The sequence below is a fragment of the Mobula hypostoma genome, chromosome 9 (assembly GCF_963921235.1).
Source record: "Mobula hypostoma chromosome 9, sMobHyp1.1, whole genome shotgun sequence".
In the NCBI taxonomy this organism is placed as follows: domain Eukaryota; kingdom Metazoa; phylum Chordata; class Chondrichthyes; order Myliobatiformes; family Myliobatidae; genus Mobula; species Mobula hypostoma.
The window spans coordinates 137,016,762-137,041,550 of NC_086105.1; the positions used below are offsets into that span (position 1 = coordinate 137,016,762).

Here is a 24,789-nt window from a genome sequence, read left to right on the forward strand (position 1 = left end):
TCCTATCCATGTCATTATCTCAACAGCTTTTAAATGTAGGTAATTTGCCACCTCTACCACAATTTCTAGCAGCTCATTTTGAAATATGCACCAACCTTTACATGAAGAAGCTGCCCCTGATGTCCCTTTTAAATCTCTCCCTTCAGATCGTAAACCTTTGCTCACTTGTTTTTAAATCACCCCATTTTAAGAAAGACTATTTGCTTTCATCCTATCTGTACCCCTCATGATCTTATACACCTTCATTAGTCATCCCTCAATCTTCTATGCACGTCCTAGTCTACAGGACTCCCAAGTCCACAGAACATCCTGGTAAATCTTTTCTACATTCTTTCTAGTTTATTAACATCTTCCCCTTAATAGGGTGACCAAAACAGCACACAGCACTCCAAGTGTAGCCTCACGAATATTTGATATAAATGCACTGTATCAATGCATTTGATACAATATCTGTCGGACGATGCTGAGGATGTTCTACAAGTCTGTGGTGGCCAGTGCGATCATGTTTGCTGTTGTGTGCTGGGGCAGCAGGCTGAGAGTAGCAGACACCAACAGAATCAACAAACTCATTCGTAAGGCCAGTGATGTTGTGGGGATGGAACTGGACTCTCTCACGGTGGTGTCTGAAAAGAGGATGCTGTCTAAGTTGCATGCCATCTTGGTCAATGTCTCCCATCCACTACATAATGGACTGGTTGGGCACAGGAGTACATTCAGCCAGAGACTCATTCCACCGAGATGCAACACTGAGCATCATAGGAAGTCATTCCCGCCTGTGGCCATCAAACTTTACAACTCCTCCCTTGGAGGGTCAGACACCCTGAGCCAATAGGCTGGTTATGGACTTATTTCCTGGCATAATTTACATAATACTATTTAACTATTTATGGTTTTATTACTATTTATTATTTATGGTGCAACTAACGAAAACCAATTTCCTCCGGGATCAATAAAGTATGACTATGACTACTACCATGACTATTGTAACTTCCAGACTCCTATACTCAATGCTCTGATTGAAGGTCAGCATGTCAAACGCTTTCTTCACCCTGCTACTTATGACACCACTTCCAGCAAACAACACACTTACACTCTGTTCCGTAACACTCCCCAGCACCCCAGCATTTGACTGAGTGCATCCTAAAATTTTTTGATCTTCCAAAATGCAATTCCTCACATGGGGCAAATGGGGCAAGCTTAGACTGGAATTTGGGTCGGCATGGACCAGTTGGGCTTTAGGGCTTGTTTCTGTCCTATTTGACTCTAAGATTCAGAACACTTACAGCAAAAACCAATTACATATACTACAGAGTCTTTGGTAACAGAACAAAATTCATATAGTGTTACCTTGTGGCTGACTTGTACTATCTGAACAAAAATAGAGAGAGGAATACAAAGCAGTATGTCACTAATGAGAGCCCAACCATATCCAAATTCTCTGTGAATAGGGGTAGGAGGAATATTTCTCTTCCACGATGCTTCATCCACGTAAACTGTGGAAAAAATGCACATAGACCAGTCAGAACCTCACAAATATAATTTTTCTTTTTGAGTTTGATTATTTTTTAAATCCTCCAGTTACGTGTGCAGAAGTCCACCTTCAGTTCAGCATACAAATAGAAGTATGGAACGAGGAAAGACATCTAAAATATCATCTTTTGTATAATTTCTTGCATCATAAATCCTTCAAAGTTAATTCAATCAGAGCAGGTCAATCACAGCAACAACCTCTCAGGTGGCACAAATTTTAAAATAGTGGTTTTAATGTACATTTTAGAGTACATTTCTGGCACACTAATCATTTAAAAGATTCATAGTTTTCAGCACCATCTTCCCATTGGCTTCAATTCCAAAGGTAATCTTTTGCTTCTTTGCAAATTTAAATTCCATGTAAATTTAAAGCTGTAATATCACCAACACATCACTAACAGAGATAAAACTTCTCTGTTCAGTTCACAGTCAAATGCATTCAAACACAGCACCTTCATGACAAACATTCAGTGATAACCTGGTTTCACCAATGATCGGACCAATCCTCACTCATTGAACAAGTCCAAATCCTTTGTTGTCATGACAAACCAAGTACCACATTCCCATTATTAAGAGCTTGCAATAGAAAGCAGAAGCACAATTGCGATCAATTAGAAAAGTGAAATGTGTGCAATTTTGGTCACCTACCTACCGAAAAGGTATCTATACAATTGGAAAAAGTACAGAAAAAATTTTTTAAGAATGTCACCAGGACTTGAGACCCGAGTTATAGGGAAAGGCTGAACAGGTTAGGACTTTATTTCCTGGAGTGTCATAAAATGATATGAGCTTTGATAGAGGTATACAAAGTTATGAGGGGTATAGGTTGGGTTAATGCAAGGAGGCACTTTCCACTGAGGTTGGGTGAAACTGGAACAATAGGTCACAATTCAAGGGTGAAAGGAGAAATATTTAAGGGGAACTTCTTCACTCAGAGTGTGGTGTGAATGTGGAAATAACAGCCAAAGGAAATGATGGATGCTGGTTCAATTTCAACATTTAAGGGAAGTTTGGATAGGTACATTGGCACAAGGTGCGTGGAGGGCTATGGTCCAGGTGTGGGTCAATGAGATTGGGCAGAAGAACAGTTCAGTATGGATTGGATGGGCCAAAAGGCCTATTTCTGTGCTGTAGTGTTCTATGACTCTATGCAGCATCTAAGTGCTACAGTGTGCACAAAATGAGTTCTTGAGGAAAAGCTCAGAACAAAATTTGGAACTTCATCCCATACTTGGAAATTCAAATTAAAACCTAATTTATTTGAAATAGGGGAGGCAGTTGTGTGCAACAAACATAGGTATGGCACTGGTATACCGGAATGCCGCACAAAATTCATTTCAATTAATTTTCTCCGAGAATCTGCTATCTTTGCCTCTTCTGGTCTATGTGGCTGACTGCCACTTAAATGCCACACACCAAGCAAGCCTCTCACTTAAGGGCAATAGGTTTGAATTGCACATTAGATTTTGGCTTTGCCTCTGATATCCACACCCACCAAACGAGTAAGACAAACATGCAAAATATTTAACTGCGAACTAAAACCTACCAGTCTCCTTCATGCATAATTGGTCTAGTTCTTCCTCCCACTGGCGGTCTTCATTAATTTCTAACGTAGTTGGTGTCTCAGCTGCCTTTCCATTAGCAGTTGGCATATTCTTTTCTACAACAGCATCAGTGGTGTCACTTGACGTGGAAGCAACAGCTTCTCCAGGGGCTTCTGAAGACGAGACCTCTTTTTCAGCACTGCTTGGTGTGCCAGCTGAAGGTATCGATGTGGCCGCATCTTTTGCAGACTCTTGCAGAGGGTGCCCATAAATGAGGTACCACAGGAACATGTGGACGAGGCGTAGTCGAGGCATTTTGGGAAGAAACCCAAGTGAACGTCCCAGCCCAGGAACTGGAGATAAAAGCAAGACGTTTAAATTACAGATAACTGCAAAAGATGTGAGAGCTATATTTAGCCACAGTTACTAAGTGATTGAACCATAACAGCTATAGAATACTCAAAGGTATAGAGTAAAATAGGAGTAAAATTAAACAAGATAAGTCAGACCACAGTTAATGAGAAGAAAGGAGCTGTAGTGCTAATCTCATAATTTCAATATTGTGGCAAAATTTTGTGTTCCAGCATCTGCAGATTTTCTTGTGCTGCTCCGTTGTGAAGAAGTTTAAATCTCCTCTTTGATAGTTCAGTCAGACCCCCTCACACTGCTCCCCGTGTTCTCTGCTGTCCTCTGACTCTTCGACCAGGTACTCACCCAGACTCGCTAACACAGACGTTTCCTTCCCGAGAATTTGTCTTTGCTGCCATCTTGTTCTCTTTCCCCTCCTTCTGTTCTGCACTCTTGCCTCTCACCTCCCAATGGGTCCCCTCATCCTTCCCTTTCTCCTGTGGTCCACTTTCCTCTCCTATCAGACTCCTATTTCTCCAGCCCTTCACCTTTCCTACCCATCTGGCTTCACTTACCTCCTCCTCATTATAATCCTTCCGCTCCCTTTTTAATCCATCATCTTCCCCATTCCTTTCCAGTCCTGAAGAAGGGACTCGGTCAAAAACACCAACTCTTTATTCATTTCCATAGATGCTGCCTGACCTGCATATAACCAGCATTTTGTGCGTGTCGCTTTGGATCTCCAGCAAATGCAGAAACTCTCATGTTTATGACTGGCAATTTCTATTGGTCACCTCACTACAGAAAGGATGTGAAAGCTTTAGAGAGGGTACAGTGGAGATATACCAGGACGCTGCCTGGATCAGAAGGCATGTCCTATGAAGTTTAAGCAAGTTCCGAATTTTCTCTTTGAAGCTAAGGATGATGAGGGGTGACTTTGTAGAGATGTACATGATGATAAGAAACATACTGTAAATAGAGTGGACCACCAAGGACTTTTTCCACAGGTTAATGCAAGGGGGCATAATTTTAAGGTGATTACAGGAAAATATGGATGGGGGGGGGGGAATGTCAGAGGCAAGCTATGTACACAGAATGTGGTGTGGTGATATGACCTGCCAGGGGTCGTGGTGAAGGCAGATATATGAGGGGTGTTTAAGAAATACTTAGATAAGCACATAGATAAGCTACGTAGGAGGAAAGGGTTAAATTGATTTCAGACTAGGGTTAAAAAGTTGGCACAACATCATGGACCAAAAGCCCCATACTGTGCTGTAATGTTCAATATTCTTTGTCTTGTGAAGCTCATGCATTCATTCGCTCACTGGATATGAACAACACTGGCTATACCAGCACTGTGTGTTGTACTACAGAAACAGTTTCGAATTTTGAAACGGGAAACAATGCAGGTTCAGTAGGATTACATCAAGGGAGGAATCTTTGGAGGCTTAAACTGAAAGAAATCTCTTCCCTGGAGCACTGCAGAGCCCAGAGGAGATTTAATGGGTGATTTTAAACTTAAGATATTTAACAAAACAATAATAGAAAGGCTCCTTGGTAAAGGAGACCCAGGCACAGAGAAGTTTGAGAAAGACTTGGTGAACTAGAACAGGATGATTCTTCCCCCAACCCCCCCAAACAAAAAGCAGTGAAACAAGAATTTTTGGATAAAATCAGGGTAAGCATCTAAAACAGAAGTAGGGTTATAGGTTATAAGTTACAAGGCTTTTGTTTAGTCAGGTCATCAAAGGTTATGGGGAGAAGGCAGGAGAAAAGGCTTGAGAGGGGTAAAGAATTAGCCATGATTGAATGGCAGAACAGACACAATGGGCTGAATGGCCTAATTCTGCTCCATGTCTTATAGTCTGTTAAATATCACTTTTACCATAAAAACAAATGAGGTCCATGTACTACCCAATGCTATAATTCTGGGCTCCTTGATTTCCCTATCAGAGTAGAGGTTCCATGTGCATGTTCCATGTTCCAACAGATTCATATTATGGATTAAATCCGCTTCCATCACTGCTATCAGCAGGATCCTTGCTTTAGACACTGGATGGAAGATTCAACCCTCCCCCTCATTTTCTAGCAGATCAGATAGTATCTGTGAACTAAGGCATAGTGTTAATATTTCAGACCAATGACCCTTCAGAGGCAATCTACACCACAAAAGAGCTCAATGCCCCTTTTCTACAGGACCCAATCATCATTTTCTCATGACAATATTTACAAACTTTTGTTTTTACAACCACCGGTGAAGTGTGTGAAGAGGTGTAGCTGGGGATAGCTTTGCTCTAGTTACTCGTGAAAGGTCTATTTTTACCTATTAGAGGGTGATAATTCTTCAGAGGAGTGACACCCATTTTCTCGTCCGTTTTGGTGGTGGAACATTTGCTGGGTGTGTCAGAATTTTTGTCTGGCTCTGTTTCACACGTTGCGGTCACCGAACTACTTTCCTTCGCCTGCTTTTGCTTTTCTTTCTGAGCTTGGACTTGCAATGATTTCATTCTGGAAAACAAGAAGCCATTAACTTTAAAATACCGTCTGAGATCTGTTACCTGCACACTGAACTCACTCTTATCTGAAGCGTGCCTACGGCTGAACTTCTCTTGACCAGCAAGGCCCAGGCCTATGCTGACCAGTGGAACGGCAGCCCACACCAACAGGAGTTGGCAGCCAAGCTCACCAGGGTCAAACTACCAATGAGAATTAATGAACAAAAGAAATTCTGCAGGTGCTAGAAACCCAGAGTAACGCACAGAAAACGCTGGAGGAACTCAGCAGGTCAGGCAGCATCTCTGGAGAGGAATAAATAGTCAACATTTTGAGATTAGTGGCTAAGTCACACATGAAGGCCTGGAGCCCTCAGAGGCCATTTGAGGGGCACAACTTTGGGAGCATTTAATAGGTAGTGGAAGCTTATCCCCATTACTCTCCAGCTACGACTTCCTTACTCTAAAACAGGTGTTTCCAACCTGGGATCCACAGGCCACTTGGTTAACGGTAGGGGTCCATGGCATAAAACAAGGTTGGGAACCCCTGTTCTAAAAGGATCCCAGCTGTGGCCTCAAGAACACCTAATAGTGCCTGATATCTTTATAAAGACCTAGGCTTTGAGACAGAGGCTTTCCTTTCATCCCTTGAATCTGTTAAGCACTTCAGAATATTCTTCCAAATTGAAGACAAGTTGTTACTTCCTCTTATTCAGTCTCAGGGACAGAATTCTGGGTATAGTGGTTAGCCTAACACTTCGCAGCATCAACAACTGGGATTCAACTCCTGCCGATGCCTGTACGGAGTTTGTACATTGACCGTGTCCATTTCCTCCCAGTGCTCCTGCTTCCACCCACGTTCCAAAGACATACAAGCTGCGGGCACGCTATGTTGGCACTGGAAGCATGGCGACACTAGCAGGCTGCCCCCAGAACATACTTGGACTGTGTTGGTTGTTGATGCCAATAATGCATTTTACTGTATGCTTCAATGTATATATAACAAATAAAGATAATCATTTCTTTAATCCTTATTATTTATATAGGCATCCATTAGTCTCATGAGACCATGGATTTGTGCCTCGGAAGGTTTCCTGGGCGCAGGCCTGAGCAAGGTTGTATGGAAGACCGGCAGTTGCCCATGCTGCAAGTCTCCCCTCTCCACGCCACTGATGTAGTCCAAGGGAAGGGCATTAGGACCCATACAGCTTGGCACCAGTGTCGTCGCAGAGCAATGTGTGGTTAAGTGCCTTGCTCAAGGACACACACGCTGCCTCAGCCAAGGCTTGAACTAGCGACCTTCAAATCACTAGATGAACGCCTTAACCACTTGGTCACGTGTCAACACAATCCTTATTATATTGCTATGTTATTATATTGCTATAGTCTCTAGCACAGAAGGCAGGAATTATGATCACAGGTTGGAAGTATTAGTCTATCTGCTACAAACAGAGGTTGTGTAGTCAATACAAAAGAACAAAAGTTACTGACCGATGTACTGTGTACGAACTGGAGATCCTAAATCGAACTTGCTCAATGGCACTTTTTACCAGTGGATCACTGGGAAGCACAGACGGATGAGCAACAAACTCCACCTGAAGAAAATGAAATATATTGTAACGAAAAATACCATCTTAACAATTACATAATTGTCTTTACTACTTGTATTATGTTCACTATGAAAATAGAAGCGATGTCAAAATTTGCTTAAGCGGTTAAAATTGCAATGTACATTGAAAAGGCTGACAGTGACCTTTTTGCTAATGCCATCCTGTATAACAGTGGTGCGGAAGAGTCGAAGGAGTCCCTCTTGAGCCAGCTTTTGAACCATTCTTACTATGGATTTCTTGCAGCATCTGGTGGCCACGCCGTCTTTCTTCTCTTCTTCCATGATCATCTTCTGAAGTCTAAAGAAATATCAAATACGTATTTCTCTATCCTAACCAGGCGACTAAATTGTAATAAAGAATCAACTTCTTTACAGTTCAACCCCAACATTATTCAGGTAAAATTAATCACCACCTTGTTAATCCCTTAATATTACAATTTCAAACAACTGTCCTGATAATGTACTATTTTTTGAAAATATAACAAAAACAATTTTTTTTGAAAATTGTTTGTCCGGTCCTTACAGCTTTAGTAATGGACTTCTTGGTACGGAGAAGATATTAGATAGTAACAGTAGAATTTCTTTTTCCTCCAATATCAAAGATTTCAGCTTAGCCAACCAGCACATTCATGCTGGGCTTCCTGCTGGCTACAGTTAGCTCAGAGTCAAGCAAATCATAGATATACATAAACGGAGGAAATCTGGAGAAACTACAGTATCACTTTAAGCTAGCTCAATTAAACAACAGACAAATTCTAATACAAGATCCATTAACAACCTTGAAAATTTTCATGTTTTTTTGCTTTTCTACAAAACAGAATTTGGCACATAAGGTCATGTTCACTTAATTCTGAAAAATCTTGATTCAACTGGTGCACTGTACACTTCAAGTTGCAACCAAATCAGACTTGAATAAGAAACACATTCAGAAGAACTTCAATTATATTGTATTTAAGTCCAATTCAAAATTGAGCAGGTACATTAAGTAGAAGATATAATCCCTATAAAAAGTAGTGTTTCTAGTGATACATATTCAATTCTGGAATTCCTGAATCTGTTCTGCATGATACCAAAGCTGCGTATCAAATAATCGTCCTATTAATGTACTATTTTTCAAAATATAACATAACAATGTAATATTTTTGAAAATTGTTTTCCCAATGTCTACAGCCTTAGTAAAGGATCTTCTGGTAAGAAGATATCAGATAGCAAAAGTAGAGTTCTCCCTTAACCGCATGTTGGCATCATAGAATGAAACTTACGTAAACAGGCTTTCAATCAGTTTCATATTCCGCACAGCTTCTATAATTAAGTTTTGTCGTTTTAGCAACCGAAATGTTTCATGTGGTTTCTTTACGCAAATATTTTTGCAAGGTCTCCTCTTCCTTGCGTGACTTTTCTCCTAAGAAGGTAATTAACATTAGTATAACATGCATCATGTCTTCAAAATACTTACATTTGCTTGGATGAACGCACTCAGTGCAAAAAGATCACAGGGTATTACATAGTATCACACACAATATTACTAAAATATATTGTGGTCTTGGTTCTTGCATAGGTTATCATAAAATAGAGATTAAATGCAAAATAATTACTTCATTGATTAGTGCTTATGGACTAGGATCTGCTTCAAAGGGTGAGTGGGGTCAAATCCTATCTGAACAGATATAAAATCCTCCTATAATTCCAGCTACAACAGAAGATGAAATGACTAGTGCAGCTCCATTAAGTCATAAACCACGATGACAGTACCATGTTACGTTACTCATAGCAAGCAATACAGAGAACTCAGGTCAACTCTATCTATGACCAAGATAGAGTGGATGCTTCCTATAGTGGAAGAGTCTACGACCAGAGGGGCACAGCCTCAGAACAGGATCTCCCTTTAGAACAGAGATGAGGAGGAAGTTCTTTAACCAGAGGGTAGTGAATCAGTTGAATTCATTCACACAGACGATTCTGAAGGCCAAGTTATTGGGTATATTTAAAGTGGAGGTTGATAGGTTCTTGATTAGCAAGGGTGTTAAAGGTTAAGGGCAGAAGTCAGGAGAATGGGGTTGAGAGGGATAAGAAGTCAGCCATGATGGAATGTCGGAGCAGATTTGATGGCCCAAAAGGCCTAATTCTGCTCCTATGTCTTAACAATCAAAGTTTTGGAATTTTAGTTCAGATTAAACAACATAAATAGCTGGCAAAAATATAAATTTGTGACAACTTCATTGCTGTCCTTCATTGCTTCATTGTGTTGGGCACGTGGCCAAGTGGTTAAGGCGTTCGTCTAGTGATCTGAAGGTCGCTAGTTCGAGCCTCAGCTGTGGCAGCGTGTTTGCGTCCTTGAGCAAGGTACTTAACCACACATTGCTCTTGTGTCTGTGCGAGGAGTGGTGCCCCACACAGACTTCCAATCTGTGCCTTGTAAGGTATGAAAATACCCGACACAGGCCTCTCATGGTCTGAGTTGACGTTCCCTCCCTCCCCTCATTGCTGTAAAGTATAACAGATCAACGAATCTCATAGAACTAAGGAGAATTGTCTCATACCAACCTGGTTGATTCTGAAGTTATCAATTGCAACAACTAGGCATATAAACTGGTTTGATCTCACACTTTAGATTTGCCAAACACAACTGGATTGCAAGCCCAATACATTTTTTTTTAGTTAATATACAATATATTGCTGGTCAGAAGATATTTCACTTTTAAGAACTTCAACAAATTTTCATTATGTTACACAATTGGGACAATTTCTACTTAAGGAACAGATAACCACCAAGTAGGAAACGTTCCTTTTGAAAGCTGGTATCACACTATTACTTTGTAAAACAATGCTAGTGTAGGAAGAGAACACAGGTTGTGAATAGTCCCCTGAGTGAGGAGCAGTGGGGGGGGGGGAGAGATTATTCGGGCTTCACCTCTGATAGACCAGACCAGAATAAAGGAACAGATGTGGTGATACTCAGACTTGCTGTTTTGTCACTCAATAAACGCTGAATTGATTCTACACTGACAGTGTTTTTCTGTTGTACCCACTGCACCCTTGAACCTTGAGTCTAGCAACTAGTGCAAATCTGATCTGTGAAATTACATTAAACCACAAAATACTAATGAAGTCTGTAAAATGATCTTCATACCTTTGCTTTTTCAATCTTGATCTCTTCAATTAAAACATTCTCTTCACTTTGATCATTTTCAGACTCCACAGAAGAGTTAAGACTTGGATCGTGCTGGGCAGCATTTAGCTGAACATCCATTTGTTGCGATTGTTTGGATAAACCTACATTTTCACCCGTATGGTGGGGATGGCCAGTCCTAACACCTGTTTTTCGTAAACTAGATAGTTTCTTGCCTGCTTAAAATACAAATTAAATGAAAGGGATTTATATTCTTAGTGCCAAGACGAAAATGTCTGTTTTGGTTGAGCTTATTCCAAAGTGTGAGGAATGGCTTAAACTAAAAGTACTGATTTAAACAATTACATTATTCAATATGAAATATGACATTACAGAGCGCTCTTTTTCAATATTTGCAAATGAACAGGATAAAGATCGTTCATTATGACCTTGCCATCAAACAGTACCTGTGTACAATCTCACTCTATTGCCCTTGACATTCAACTCACTGCGGTAGGGGAAAAAGACAACAGCTGATACAAGCAAACAAATTCATGAATGATCAACCTGTGGGAGTCTGGAACTTAGACGTTTCACTGTGAAGGTTAATCCAAATGGAAAAATTTATTTTTATTATCACTTGTCTTAAGCAGTCAGAAAAATTTTGCATAGTTTTCCAAACTAGTTAGTCCAAAACACAATGCATTTGCCAAAACCGTTTACTGCATTGCTCCTAGTTGGATGACACCAAACTTGGTAAGAGGTAAGTAACTTCAACAAGACCCTTCATCAGGTCTCAGCCCAAAACTGACTTTCTTTTCCCCCTCTCCATATATGCTACCTGACCGGCTGAGTTTCTCCAGCACTTTTTTTTGTGTGTTGCTCCGGATTTCCAGCATCTGCAGAATCTCCTGTCTTTAAGGATGTGTTCCCTTAGCGTAGGATATCCTAAGGACATCCTATGCTAGGTGTCCAAGGAAGTTCCTCTGATTATCTGGCTACAATCATGCCTTTAACAACATCAGGTTTAATATACCTTCTGGTTTGCCCAAGCAGCAAAATGCCTCCTGCTTAACTTTCAACAAAGCTCCAAGTGACAGATCAAGCCTGTATGTGGAGACCAAGCACTAATAAATTCATAACTGGGTCTGAGGCCAAATTTGCAATAAATTTTAGTTTGAGTTAATCTGTAATAATTTTCTAGATAGCGTTATAAATTATGTTTTGCCATTAATCATCAATACAAACCTTACTCATTAAAACAGTGATTTGGCTCTAATTCAGGAGGATATTCCACAATGCTCCTCGATGGCTTTTAACAATGAGGGAGCAAGCACTTTGGTTAAATATATCTTGATGCAAACTGTTTTTAAAAAGCTAATGTTAATAACTTTAATAGAAAGTTATAGGGGGGAACAAAGGTATTCTGCGAGGTTCTCCCACACACACACACCCTTTGACACTATTAATGTATGTTTCACGTCCCTTAACTAGGAGTAGGAAATCTTAAGAACATGTCTCACAGTACATCACGGTGCACAATTGCTGTAGGGTGCAAATAGCAGCTAGTATTCTCTCTGAGCTTCCTGAAGACTAAATAAAATAAAACCTCTCGGCTTCATTGTCATTGCTTCAAATAAACCCAAGTGGGATGCAAACATGGATCTGTTGGACTGATTTAACTTCAAAATCAGCCTCACACCACCTCCCCTTCCGTCTCCATGCACTTCATCCTCTCTTCTCCACACACATCTCCAAATCCAGGTTTGCTTCAGTGGCACTGTGGTCAATCTCGGCAGCCTCCTTCTGCCCTGGATCAGGAGGCCAAACCCAGGATTTTCTTGAGTGAGTGCCTGCACTTCTGAGACGACAAGCAGCAGGGAGAAGTCACAAGAGACTGCAGCTGCTGGAATCTGGAGCAACAAACAATCTGCTAGAGAAAGCCAGTATCAGTTTAGGGGTGAGGGGTGTAGAAGGGAAAGGTCCTGATGCAGAGTTTCAATCCAAACTGTTGACAACAATTCCTCCCACCCTCCAACTGCTGCGTTCCTCCAGCAGGGTGCTGCACAGTAAATATTGCAAATTCGCCTTGCTGTGCATCAGTGGCTCAGAGTCTACTGCAAATGCCTGTGGACTTGAGGTGAGTTTCAGTGGTTGGGAGCAGAGGGTAGTGGAAGATAGCTACAATTCTAATGATAGGCTCATATGCATCCCTCCAGCTCAGTGGCATTCTACCACCAGGAACTAATATTCAAAACAAAGGTTTGCCATGGAGATGAGTGGTATTTTTAATGAATATCTCTCCTTGGTGTTCACTAATGAAAAAGTCTTAATTGTTCAAGAGATAAAGGAAACAAGCGGTGATATATTACCAGGAAGGGGGTGTCCGTAGACTTACCACACATTAAAGATGGATAAAGCCCCAGGGCCTGACCAAGTGCATCCTCAAGAGGCTAGTGGAGCAACTGCAGACACCTTTGCAGAGAAATTTACTGTACAATTCACCACTGGCGAATTTACCGAATACTCATCTAGTTCCATTATTTAAAAAGGGCAGCAAGAACAAGCCAGGGGAACTATAGATTGATCAGCCTGACATCAGTAATGGGGAAGTTAGTGGAATGAATCCTGAGAGACAGGAGCAATCAGCACTTGGACGGAGAGTGTCTGATTAGGAGAAGTCAGCATGGCTTAGTGTGTGGAAAATGGGAGACAAGGGCAGGGCAGTGTATGTTGCCTCTTTGGACTTTGGCAAGGCTTTCAACAGCTCCTGCACAGTAGGCTGGTCTGGAAGACTAAATCCCATGGAATCCAGGCAGAGCTAGTTATATGGATTCAAAATTGGCTCAGAGATAGGGTAGTGGCCAAAGGATGTTTCTCAGAGTAGAGACGAGTGACTAGCGGTATGCCACAGGAGTTAGCATTAGGATCTTTTTTATTCATTATTGATATAAATGATTTGGATGCCAATGCACAGGGCATGCAGATGACACAAGATTAAAAGGTGTTGTTGAGAGTGAAGGAGGCTATCAAGGATTACTAAGGGGATTTTGAGCAGTTAGGGAAGTGGGCCGAGGAGTGGCAATAGATTTCAAAACAGGTAGAAGTGAGGTAATTAGTTTGGAAAGTCAAACCAACACTTATACTATGAACAGTAGGGCTGCCAGAGGAAGTGGTTGAGGCAAGTACAATAGTATCATTCAAGTAGTATTTGGAGAAGTACAGTACATGGAGGGGTAGGACTTCAAGGGATATGGACCATGCAGGAAATTAAGACCATCTGGGTGGGCACCTGGTCAGCATCGGCTCAATGGGCTGAAAGGCCTGTATCCATAGTGTGTTCCCCTATGACTCCATCTGGGGTAGAAAATAGCTTCGCAAATCAACAGACCAACACCCGCACGTGGTAACAACACTACTAATCAGACCCACAGGTAACAAACAGAAATCCAATCAGATAATTTACACTTTAAATGTGCAATACAATGAGTACATTTTTCACTCACCTTTGCCAATTTTGGATTTGAGACCTTTTTTCTTTTTCAGTTTCCTTAATAATGCATTTTTAAATAATTTTTTTCCTTTGTTCATTTTCTGTGAGCCAGCACATATCTTTTCTTTATTCTCCAAATGAGGAGATTGCTTATTTTGGACAGTGGTTTCTGGTAATGCTGCCGAATCCTCTTGGTCACGATTTGACTCTGGCGAGCCCCCTGATGACCCCCTTGCCACACTTTTGCATGGATCTTCCGCTAAGTTCTTTGAAGAAGTTGGCGCTTGCTGAGGAGTAAGTTGCGATGCATCAGCATCAAGCGGTAGGAGGCTTGTTGTTGCCAGCCGCTCGTTTCTTGCCTTCTCCTTTTCAAACTGCTTGCTCAGCTCACTCTGTTCCACAAATGTCTTGGCGACATATTTAGTTGTGCGCTGACGACCTTCGTCTTCCATGAAGCCCTGTTACAAAGAGAAGCTACAGCTGGAACACTGGTACAGAGCACAGTCACCTTTACTTTATACCGAAAGTTCAAAATAAATTTATCAAAGCACTTGTGTGTTACCATATACTACCTTGAGATTCATTTTCTTACAAGTATTTAAGGAAAATATACAATAGAATCTTTTGAAAAACAAAGACTAACAAACCATACACTACTGTATTGAGTGGTACGGTAGCTTAGCTACGAATGAAAACTTCACAGTGCCAGCGATTGGGATTCAATTCCTGCTGCTCTCCTTGTGACTGCATGGATTTCCTCCAGATGCTCCGGTTTCTTTCTAAATTCCAACGACCTACGGTTTAGGATGAGTAAATTGTGGACATGCTACGTTGACGCTGGAAGCAAGGTAACACCTGCGGGCTGCCCCAGCAAATCTTTGGACTGTGTTGATCATCGACACAAATGGAACATTTCGCCGCATGTTTTTATGTACATGTAACATATAAAGCTATTTTAAAAAAGCACCAATGTGCAAACGAAGGCAAACTGCAAATAAATACTGAGAACTTGTGTTGTAAAAAGTTGTTGAAAGTGAATCTGTAGACTGTGGAATCAATTCATCGTGGTGATTGAAGTTATCCACACTGGTTCTGGAGACGAATGATATAGGTAAAAAATGTTCCAGATGATATGGAACCCAAGGCTTCTTTACCTTCTGCCTCATGGTAGTATGAGAATAGGGCATGACCTGGTGGGTGGAAGTCTTTATTGATAGATGCTTTTCTAAAGCTGGACTAAAATTTCAAGGACAAGAGGGGATGATGGCCTCCATTTCTGCCCATGTTCAGGCTGGGATCTTGGATGAACATAAATGGACTTTCCTGAGCAGAGCATAGGTAAAGCATTTCAACATCTCCCTAGCTAGGACCACTATATTAATTCATGACTTGTTCAGGTTCATACAGAACCCAGTGGAAAGCCTTGTGAAACTGAGAGTAACAATCCCAACTACAGTGGCTTTTTCCCAATCATGTAATCATTACCTCAAAGTTGATGTACTCAATGGCAACTTCATTAGATACATTCCTTTACCTGATAATGTGGCCACTGAGTGAGTGTATGTTCAGTGTCTTCTGCTGCTTTAGCTCTTTACTTCAAGGCTCGACGTATTGAGCATTCAGTGATGGTCTTCGGCACACCACTGTTATAACGTGTGGTTATTTGAGTTAGTGTCACCTTGAACCTATCTGGCCATTCTCCTCCTTTCTCATTAAAAAGGTGTTTTCGCCCACAGAACTGTGGCTCACTGAATATTTTTTTGTTTCTTGTACCATTCTCCGTAAACTCTAGAGACTGCTGTGCATGAAAACTCCAGGAAACCATCAGTTTTTTTTTGTACTCAAGCCACCCTGTCTGACACCAACAATCATTCTACAGTCAAAGTCACTTAGATCATATTTCTACCCTATTCAGATATTTGGTATGACAACAACTGAACCTTTTGACCATGTCATTATGCTGTTATGCATTGAGTTACTGTCACTTGATAGACTGATTAGATATTTGCATTGTGTACAGGTGTACCTAATAAAGTGGCCATCAAGTGTATATAGAATTATCCCCAAGCCTTTACTCTGTACCACTGTGTGGAGGGCCTCTGCTGGTCAGAGCTGACTGTCGATATTGCATCCTGGCTGTCTAGATATGCAAGCCTGGGCAGTACGATATGGAGAGCAAGCTGTTACCCATATAGCAAGCCTCCCCCCCACCCCCATACGTATCTGATGAGCCCAAAGGAATGGGAGAGACCAATACAGTTTGGTACCAGCAGCTTCTCAGGAGTTGCCAATCAGCATTGAACTCAATGTAGGACTGCCTTAGGAACTCCAGCTCCAGATTTTTCTTTCAGCTTATATTCCCGAAGCTTTCTCTATGAGTGGGTGTAGCTGCAAGGCAGCGGAGGCTTGAGGTCAGAGTTTTCATTCTCCTAGATGAGCTGCCAGCCATGGCTGACGAGCCCCCTCTGCCTGAAGCGACTAGTTTTATGGCGCCCGTAATCCGCCTTTGTTCCTTCTTCTGTCAGTAGAAACAGATCCGCCAGGCTCAGTAACCAAGCTATGTGTGAAGGCCAGGAGCTGGACTTGGTTGTCAAAGCCTATCCGAGGTGCACGCCATTGGGAGCATTTCATAGGTAGTGGGAGCTTGTCCCCAGTACCACCCCCAGCTATAACAACCTTAAGGAACCACTAATTCTACGTACATATAAACTTTGATTTATCTAATAATGGATAATAGTTATACATCATTACTAAGCTACTATTTTCTGCATTATTATTTCTTAGCTATTAGATCAACAGTGAATTAATTAACTGGTTAAGTCATGTCAATAAGCCTGAATGGCTGCTCTTTCAATAGCCTGTAATAAGCCTACCTAACTCAGCAAAGATCACAAAAAATAATCAATTCAGTCATATTCTTCTCTCAGCAAGACTATCACCAGCTTTACTTTTGGGAGACTTTGTGATGCCGACTGCTGAGTGACAGTATTTATTTCATGGAACGTGATCCCTTAGCAAAACACCAATTAATGATTACAGCAGATTCAAAAAGCTATGAGTGTAATCATTTGGCCATCTTCGATTCACACCATCCATCAGATTGTGACTGTGAATGAAAAGGAGGAAACAAAACAGTGAGGTGGTTTAAAAAGTCAACTGCAAACATGCACTGGAGTTCCATTCTTCATCATTCAGTGCTGTGGCATCATGTTGATATTTTGACTTTTAATCGATCTGCAGGTACATTTCCTTACCGTGATCACTTTGTACCTCTCCAGGAGGCGGCACAACATTCGACCTTCAAGTTTCCCAACATTCAGTGCCAATCTGATTTCGGTCTGTGAAATCCCTCTGGTGCCTCTTCTCTCAACTAAACATGGCAAGAATTAGATGTTTAAAATCTCTGTCTTTGAAGACAATTGCACTTTATGATTCTTTATAATGCTGCAGTAACAACACTTCAAAAGTATTTCACTGGCTGTGAAATACATTTGGGATGTATAGGAGGTTTGAAAGGTGATGCACAAAAAAAAAGGAATTTTTTTTTCCCCACTTACTTTGTAAGAAAACAAATAGTTTCAAAAATGGAAGGACATCCTTTCTACAGCACTAACTATAGAGACACTTCGCATTATTTTGTAGCACAGGAGGCAGCATTTTGATGCACCAAGTCAATGCTGGCTCAGAGCAATCACATTTTCCAACTAATTTTTCCCTTCAAAATAGTCACACATTCCCAACCACTCACCTACGCACTAGAGATAACCTACATTGGCCAATTGACCTACCAGTCAGCATGTCTTTGGGATGCAAGAGAAAACCAGAGTACTTAGGGAATATCCTCATGGTCACATAACGGACGTGCAATCTCTATACAGAGAACACTGGAGATCAGGATTGAATCTGGGTTACTGGAACTGTGAGGCAGCAGCTCAACACAACAGTAAGCCACCTTCTGTTTGGAAAATTATTTTAGTATTTTGATTTGTAACAACAAATGTGATGGCCTCTATCAAGTAATTTTAAGGTTTAAGCTAAGGATCATCAATTGAGATCTCAAGTTTATATGTACATTATCCCCACCCTATCCACCACATTGTGCTGAACTCTGTTCTTACACTCAGCAGCCACCTTATTAAATACATTACCTCCTGTCACTTGGATCACATCTCTTCCCATTCTGACATTTGATCTGAACAACCAAACCTCTTGACCATGTCTGCATGCTTTTAAGCACTGAGTTGCTGCCACATGATGGCTGATTAGATATATGCGTTATTGAGCACTGAAGGTATCTCTTACATTAGAAATATTACACATTACCTACACAACCTCTGTGAAATGATTCATTCGGTAGAGAGGTTCTGTTTGCTTACCAACTAATGCATGTTACCATCGATAAATGATGGAATCAAGAATCACTTTATTATTTTTATTACATTCTATGTCAAACATGCTTCATACGACAGGAACTTGGCACGTTATTATTAAAGCAAAATACCTAATGAAAACTTACTGAGTTCATAAGCCTGCGTAAGCATGTCTCGTTCATACACAACATCCATTGTTTCGACCCCTTTACCTTCCTCTTCATCGATGTCATCGTCATCATCTAACTTTTTCCCATATTCCTTTATTAACTTCAGACAGCGAACAATAACTTCAGTTCCTGCAAACAGTTAATGACCATTTTACCACAGGAGAGGCAAAGCAGCAGAATTATAACTTCCTTTAAGTATCAAAATACAATTTTAAATGGGAACTTGTTGAGTTTTCAAAATTCAACTCTTGCAGAATTTGCAAATGATCCCATGATATTTATCCATACCGTTTTATACTTGGTCTCCTGAACGAAAGCCTCAGAATAAAGGGATGTTCCTTTAGAACTGAGATGAAGAACAATTACTTCAGCCAGAGGGTGATGAATCTCGAAATTCATTGCCATAGAACTCTGTGGAGGCCAACTCATCAGGTGTATTTAAAGCAGCAGCTGATAGGTTCTTGACTGGTAAAGGGGCTGAGGGTTTCAGGGACAAACAGGGTTGTAAATTGTCCTGTGATTAGGCTAGGGCTAAAAAGGTGGGCTGCTGGGTGGTGCGGCTTGGTGGGCCAGAAGGGCCTGTTCTGTATCGCAAAATAAAATTAAATGAATAAAAATTAGCTGTAATGGAATGACAGAGCAGACTTGATAGGCTAAATCTTGCTCCTATATCTTACAGTCTGAAACAAAATCAAGCCGGGACCTGCTGTTTTCCATGGGAAAATATCTGAAGTTTCTGCCAAACTGTGTGTAGAAAATAGCATTTCCCAACTTTTTGTCTGAACATCCTCATTCTGACTTTAATTATCATGGGGAAAATTACTTTTAAAATGAAAGCAATATTTTAAATAATTATTTCAGGTTCTGTGCACTTAAAGGTAATGAAATACAGAAGTACACTCTGCTCATGAAGTTTGTAACTTGGAGAATTTACAGGTGGTACGTGCTGCCCATGCCCTTCATGAAGGTTTGTAACTTGCTCTTCTAACACGTCATTTAAAAAGTCCAAAAATTCAATGCAATTCAAAAGCCTTACACTCAAATGAAACCAAATCAGAACCCTACTCTTAAATTAATTGAAATTTCACATCAACATAGAGCAAATTCAGATCTGCAGAGATATCCAATTACAATGTAACCATAGACTAACACTGTTTAGGTCTCGCAGGTCTTTCCAAGTTGGACACTCACATCTTCACCTCCTTCCTCCCTCACTCTCCACCTCTTCCATTCATGGCCCCAAACAGTCCTTCCAGGTGAGACAACACTTCACCTGTGTTCTATTCTATTGTGTCCGGCGCTCCCGATAGGGCCTCCTCTACATTGGTGAGACCGCTTTGTCGTGCACCTCCGTTCTATCTGCCAAAAATGGAACTTCCCGGTGGACAACCATTTTAATTCCTATTTCCATTCCCATTCTGACATGTAGATCCATGGCCTCTCCTTTAGCCATGATGAGGTCACCCTCAGGTGGAGGAACAATACCGCATATTCCATCTAGGTAGCCTGCAATCTGATGGCATGAACATCAATTTCCCCTTCCAGTAATATTTTCCCCTCACCCTTCCTGCTTTTTCTGTTTCCCCACTGGCCTCTTACCTCTTCTCCTCACATGCCTATCACCTCCCCCTGGTGTCCCTCCTTCCCTTTCTCCCATGGACCACTCCCAAGATTCCTTCTCTAGCCATTTAATTGCCCACCCATTTGGCTTCACCCCATCACCTTCCAGCTAATTCTCCTTCCCCTCCCCTATCTTCTTACTCTGGCATCCACCTCCCCTCCTTTCCATTCCCGAAGATCGGTCTCGGCCCAAAATGTCGATTGTTTATTCACTTCATAGAAACATAGAAACATAGAAAATAGGTGCAGGAGTAGGCCATTCGGCCCTTCGAGCCTGCACCGCCATTTATTATGATCATGGCTGATCATCCAACTCAGAACCCAGCCTTCCCTCCATACCCCCTGACCCCTGTAGCCACAAGGGCCATATCTAACTTCCTTTTAAACATAGCTAATGAACTGGCCTCAACAGTTTGCTGTGGCAGAGAATTCCACAGATTCACCACTCTCTGTGTGAAGAAGTTTTTCCTAACCTCGGTCCTAAAAGGCTTCCCCTCTATCCTCAAACTGTGACCCCTCGTTCTAGACCTCCCCAACATCGGGAACAATCTTCCTGCATCTAGCCTGTCCAATCCCTTTAGGATCTTATACGTTTCAATCAGATCCCCCCTCAATCTTCTAAATTCCAACGAGTACAAGCCCAGTTCATCCAGTCTTTCTTCATATGAAAGACCTGCCATCCCAGGAATCAATCTGGTGAACCTTCTTTGTACTCCCTCTATGGCAAAGATGTCTTTCCTCAGATTAGGGGACCAAAACTGCACACAATACTCCAGGTGTGGTCTCACCAAGGCCTTGTACAACTGCAGTAGTACCTCCCTGCTCCTGTACTCGAATCCTCTCGCTATAAATGCCAGCATACCGTTCGCCTTTTTCACCGCCTGCTGTACCTGCATGCCCACTTTCAATGACTGGTGTATAATGACACCCAGGTCTCGTTGCACCTCCCCTTTTCCTAATCGGCCACCATTCAGATAATAATCTGTTTTCCTATTTTTGCCACCAAAGTGGATAACTTCACATTTATCCACATTAAATTGCATCTGCCATGAGTTTGCCCACTCACCCAACCTATCCAAGTCACCCTGCATCCTCTTAGCATCCTCCTCACTGCTAACACTGCCACCCAGCTTCGTGTCATCCGCAAACTTGGAGATGCTGCATTTAATTCCCTCATCCAAGTCATTAATATATATTGTAAACAACTGGGGTCCCAGCACTGAGCCTTGCGGTACCCCACTAGTCACCGCCTGCCATTCTGAAAAGGTCCCGTTTATTCCCACTCTTTGCTTCCTGTCTGCTAACCAATTCTCCACCCACACCAATACCTTACCCCCAATACCGTGTGCTTTAAGTTTGCACACTAATCTCCTATGTGGGACCTTGTCAAAAGCCTTTTGAAAATCCAAATATACCACATCCACTGGTTCTCCCCTATCCACTCTACTAGTTACATCCTCAAAAAATTCTATGAGATTCGTCAGACATGATTTTCCTTTCACAAATCCATGCTGACTTTGTCCGATCATTTCACCGCTTTCCAAATGTGCTGTTATCACATCCTTGATAACTGACTCCAGCAGTTTCCCCACCACCGACGTTAGGCTAACCGGCCTATAATTCCCCGGTTTCTCTCTCCCTCCTTTTTTAAAAAGTGGGGTTACATTAGCCACCCTCCAATCCTCAGGAACTAGTCCAGAATCTAACGAGTTTTGAAAAATTATCACTAATGCATCCACTATTTCTTGGGCCACTTCCTTAAGCACTCTGGGATGCAGACCATCTGGCCCTGGGGATTTATCTGCCTTCAATCCCTTCAATTTACCTAACACCACTTCCCTACTAACATGTATTTCGCTCAGTTCCTCCATCTCACTGGACCCTCTGTCCCTTACTATTTCTGGAAGATTATTTATGTCCTCCTTAGTGAAGACAGAACCAAAGTAATTATTCAATTGGTCTGCCATGTCCTTGCTCCCCATAATCAATTCACCTGTTTCTGTTTGCAGGGGACCTACATTTGTCTTTATCAGTCTTTTCCTTTTTACATATCTATAAAAGCTTTTACAGTCCGTTTTTATGTTCTCTGCCAGTTTTCTCTCATAATCTTTTTTCCCCTTCCTAATTAAGCCCTTTGTCCTCCTCTGCTGAACTCTGAATTTCTCCCAGTCCTCAGGTGAGCCACTTTCTCTGGCTAATTTGTATGCTACTTCTTTGGAATTGATACTATCCCTAATTTCTCTTGTCAGCCACGGGTGCACTACCTTCCTTGATTTATTCTTTTGCCAAACTGGGATGAACAATTGTTGTAGTTCATCCATGCAACCTTTAAATGCCTGCCATTGCATATCCACCGTCAATCCTTGTAGTGTCATTTGCCAGTCTATCTTAGCTAATTCATGTCTCATACCTTCAAAGTTACCCCTCTTTAAGTTCAGAACCTTTGTTTCTGAATTAACTACGTCACTCTCCATGTTAATGAAGAATTCCACCATATTATGGTCACTCTTACCCAAGGGGCCTCTCACGACAAGATCGCTAATTAACCCTTCCTCATTGCTCAAAACCCAGTCCAGAATAGCCTGCTCTCTAGTCGGTTCCTCGACATGTTGGTTCAAAAAACCATCCCGCATACATTCCAAGAAATCCTCTTCCTCAGCACCTTTACCAATTTGGTTCACCCAGTCTACATGTAGATTGAAGTCACCCATTATAACTGCTGTTCCTTTATTGCACACATTTCTAATTTCCTGTTTAATACCATCTCCGACCTCACTACTACTGTTAGGTGGCCTGTACACAACTCCCACCAGCGTCTTCTGCCCCTTAGTGTTACGCAGCTCTACCCATATCGATTCCACATCTTCCCGGCTTATGTCCTTCCTTTCTATTGCGTTAATCTCTTTTTTAACCAGCAACGCCACCCCACCTCCCCTTCCTTCGTGTCTATCCCTCCTGAATATTGAATATCCCTGAACGTTGAGCTCCCATCCCTGGTCACCCTGGAGCCATGTCTCTGTGATCCCAACTATATCATAATCATTAATAACAATCTGCACTTTCAATTCATCCACCTTATTACGAATGCTCCTTGCATTGACACATAAAGCCTTCAGGCACTCTTTTACAACTCTCTTAGCCCTATCTGATTTGCTGCATCTGTGTGTTGCTCTGGAGTATTAACTAATAGTTTCTAAACTAATATTTGATGTGCACTTTCGAAAAGCAAAACAGTGCAATTCTGAAAATGTCCAGATTACCTTTCTTTGTCACACAAGGTCCTCCCTCAGGATGCAGTTCTTTAAGAGGAACAGAAATCACTTTGGCTATACCAGCTGATACCATATACTGATAGAGTTTTTTGAAAGTTCTCTCACAAAGACCCTAAGGTAGAAGCAAAACAAATTACCTATTAATTTGAACATTATTTTTATAGACAATTCACTCCAAGTTAAATTTGCAGGTACAGCAAGTAATTGGAAGATGAATTGTATTTATTTAAGCACAAGAATAAAACGAAGATACTGCATTAACATTGGGCTCTGGAAAAGCGCACCAAGAACATGATGTACATAACTGACCTTCCTAGCGAGTGCAACAAAAGCAAACTAGATTACTTCCTAGAACGGAGGAAATGTCCAGAACATCCCCGGACTTGTTGACTGCTGAAAGGTGCAGTGAGAAGTCAGAAGTTGGCTTCTCCATTTCGCTCACAGCTCCAGTATGCACTGTCATACACTCGGAGGATAGCTGGGCAGTTTTCTATAGAACTGACTGACAGCCATTAGTGCTCACTTGAATTTTCCCCTTGGACGGTCTCAAGCCCACCTACAAAAGGTGGAGGATTGGATATGGGGCTAGCAACCCCATCCAGTAAAAACCCAGTGCTGCAGAAACGCCAGCAGCAGCTCCAAAGACCTCATCCCTGGGAGAGGATGGTACACCAAGAAGATGGGCTAAACCTGAGGTCAACTTGAAAGACTGGCCCAGGACACAGGACTCTTGGTGAGTTGCTTTCAGCGACCTACGTATGCTCCAATAGGAGCGATGGCCTTGAGAAGCAAGCTAACTCGCCAGGATTTAATAAACTTCAAAGTTATTCGAGATAACGCTATGATTGCCTCCACTTGAAAAGGAACATTAACCACAGTGCAACTATTCATAAGAGTTCTCAAAGGACAGCCTCAATGATTGATCATGTTGAAAGGTTTCCGCCACAATGTTGTAGCGTGGATGAAAAAGAAATTACCAGAGAGACAGTGTCACTGGTGGATACAAAGCAGCTTCTTTATTTGACACAATGAAGTACAGCAGGCATCTTAACGGATGGAGACGCTTTCCGCAGAAAGGTCTGCTAGCTAAATGTGGGCTCGATATTTATATGCTAAACACAAAGGCAATCGCTACTTAAAAAGTTACAGACAATGCATAGACAATGCTTCCTATTGAAGCTACATACAACATCACATCTTCGGATTTCATCCTTTCCTTCTGACGTCAACAA

The 24,789-nt window shown here is 41.6% G+C and overlaps 1 protein-coding gene across 2 annotated transcripts in view; it reads right to left on the reverse strand.

Moving 5' to 3' along the window:
- LOC134352096 (general transcription factor 3C polypeptide 1-like) overlaps positions 1-24,789 on the reverse strand; it is an 80,463-nt gene that overhangs the window by 46,932 nt on the left and 8,742 nt on the right. The window contains exons 6-16 of one of the 2 annotated variants that reach the window (XM_063059279.1): positions 23,546-23,669; positions 18,642-18,794; positions 17,380-17,495; positions 14,139-14,583; positions 10,654-10,868; positions 8,786-8,925; positions 7,668-7,821; positions 7,406-7,509; positions 5,746-5,930; positions 3,077-3,427; positions 1,348-1,493 (exon numbers count right to left, since the gene is read on the reverse strand). In XM_063059279.1, coding sequence (XP_062915349.1) covers positions 1,348-1,493; positions 3,077-3,427; positions 5,746-5,930; positions 7,406-7,509; positions 7,668-7,821; positions 8,786-8,925; positions 10,654-10,868; positions 14,139-14,583; positions 17,380-17,495; positions 18,642-18,794; positions 23,546-23,669 — 2,133 coding nt within the window. Of the gene's footprint in view, positions 1-1,347; positions 1,494-3,076; positions 3,428-5,745; positions 5,931-7,405; positions 7,510-7,667; positions 7,822-8,785; positions 8,926-10,653; positions 10,872-14,138; positions 14,584-17,379; positions 17,496-18,641; positions 18,795-23,545; positions 23,670-24,789 lie in introns of both variants that reach the window. The other variant, XM_063059278.1, reaches the window with a different exon arrangement.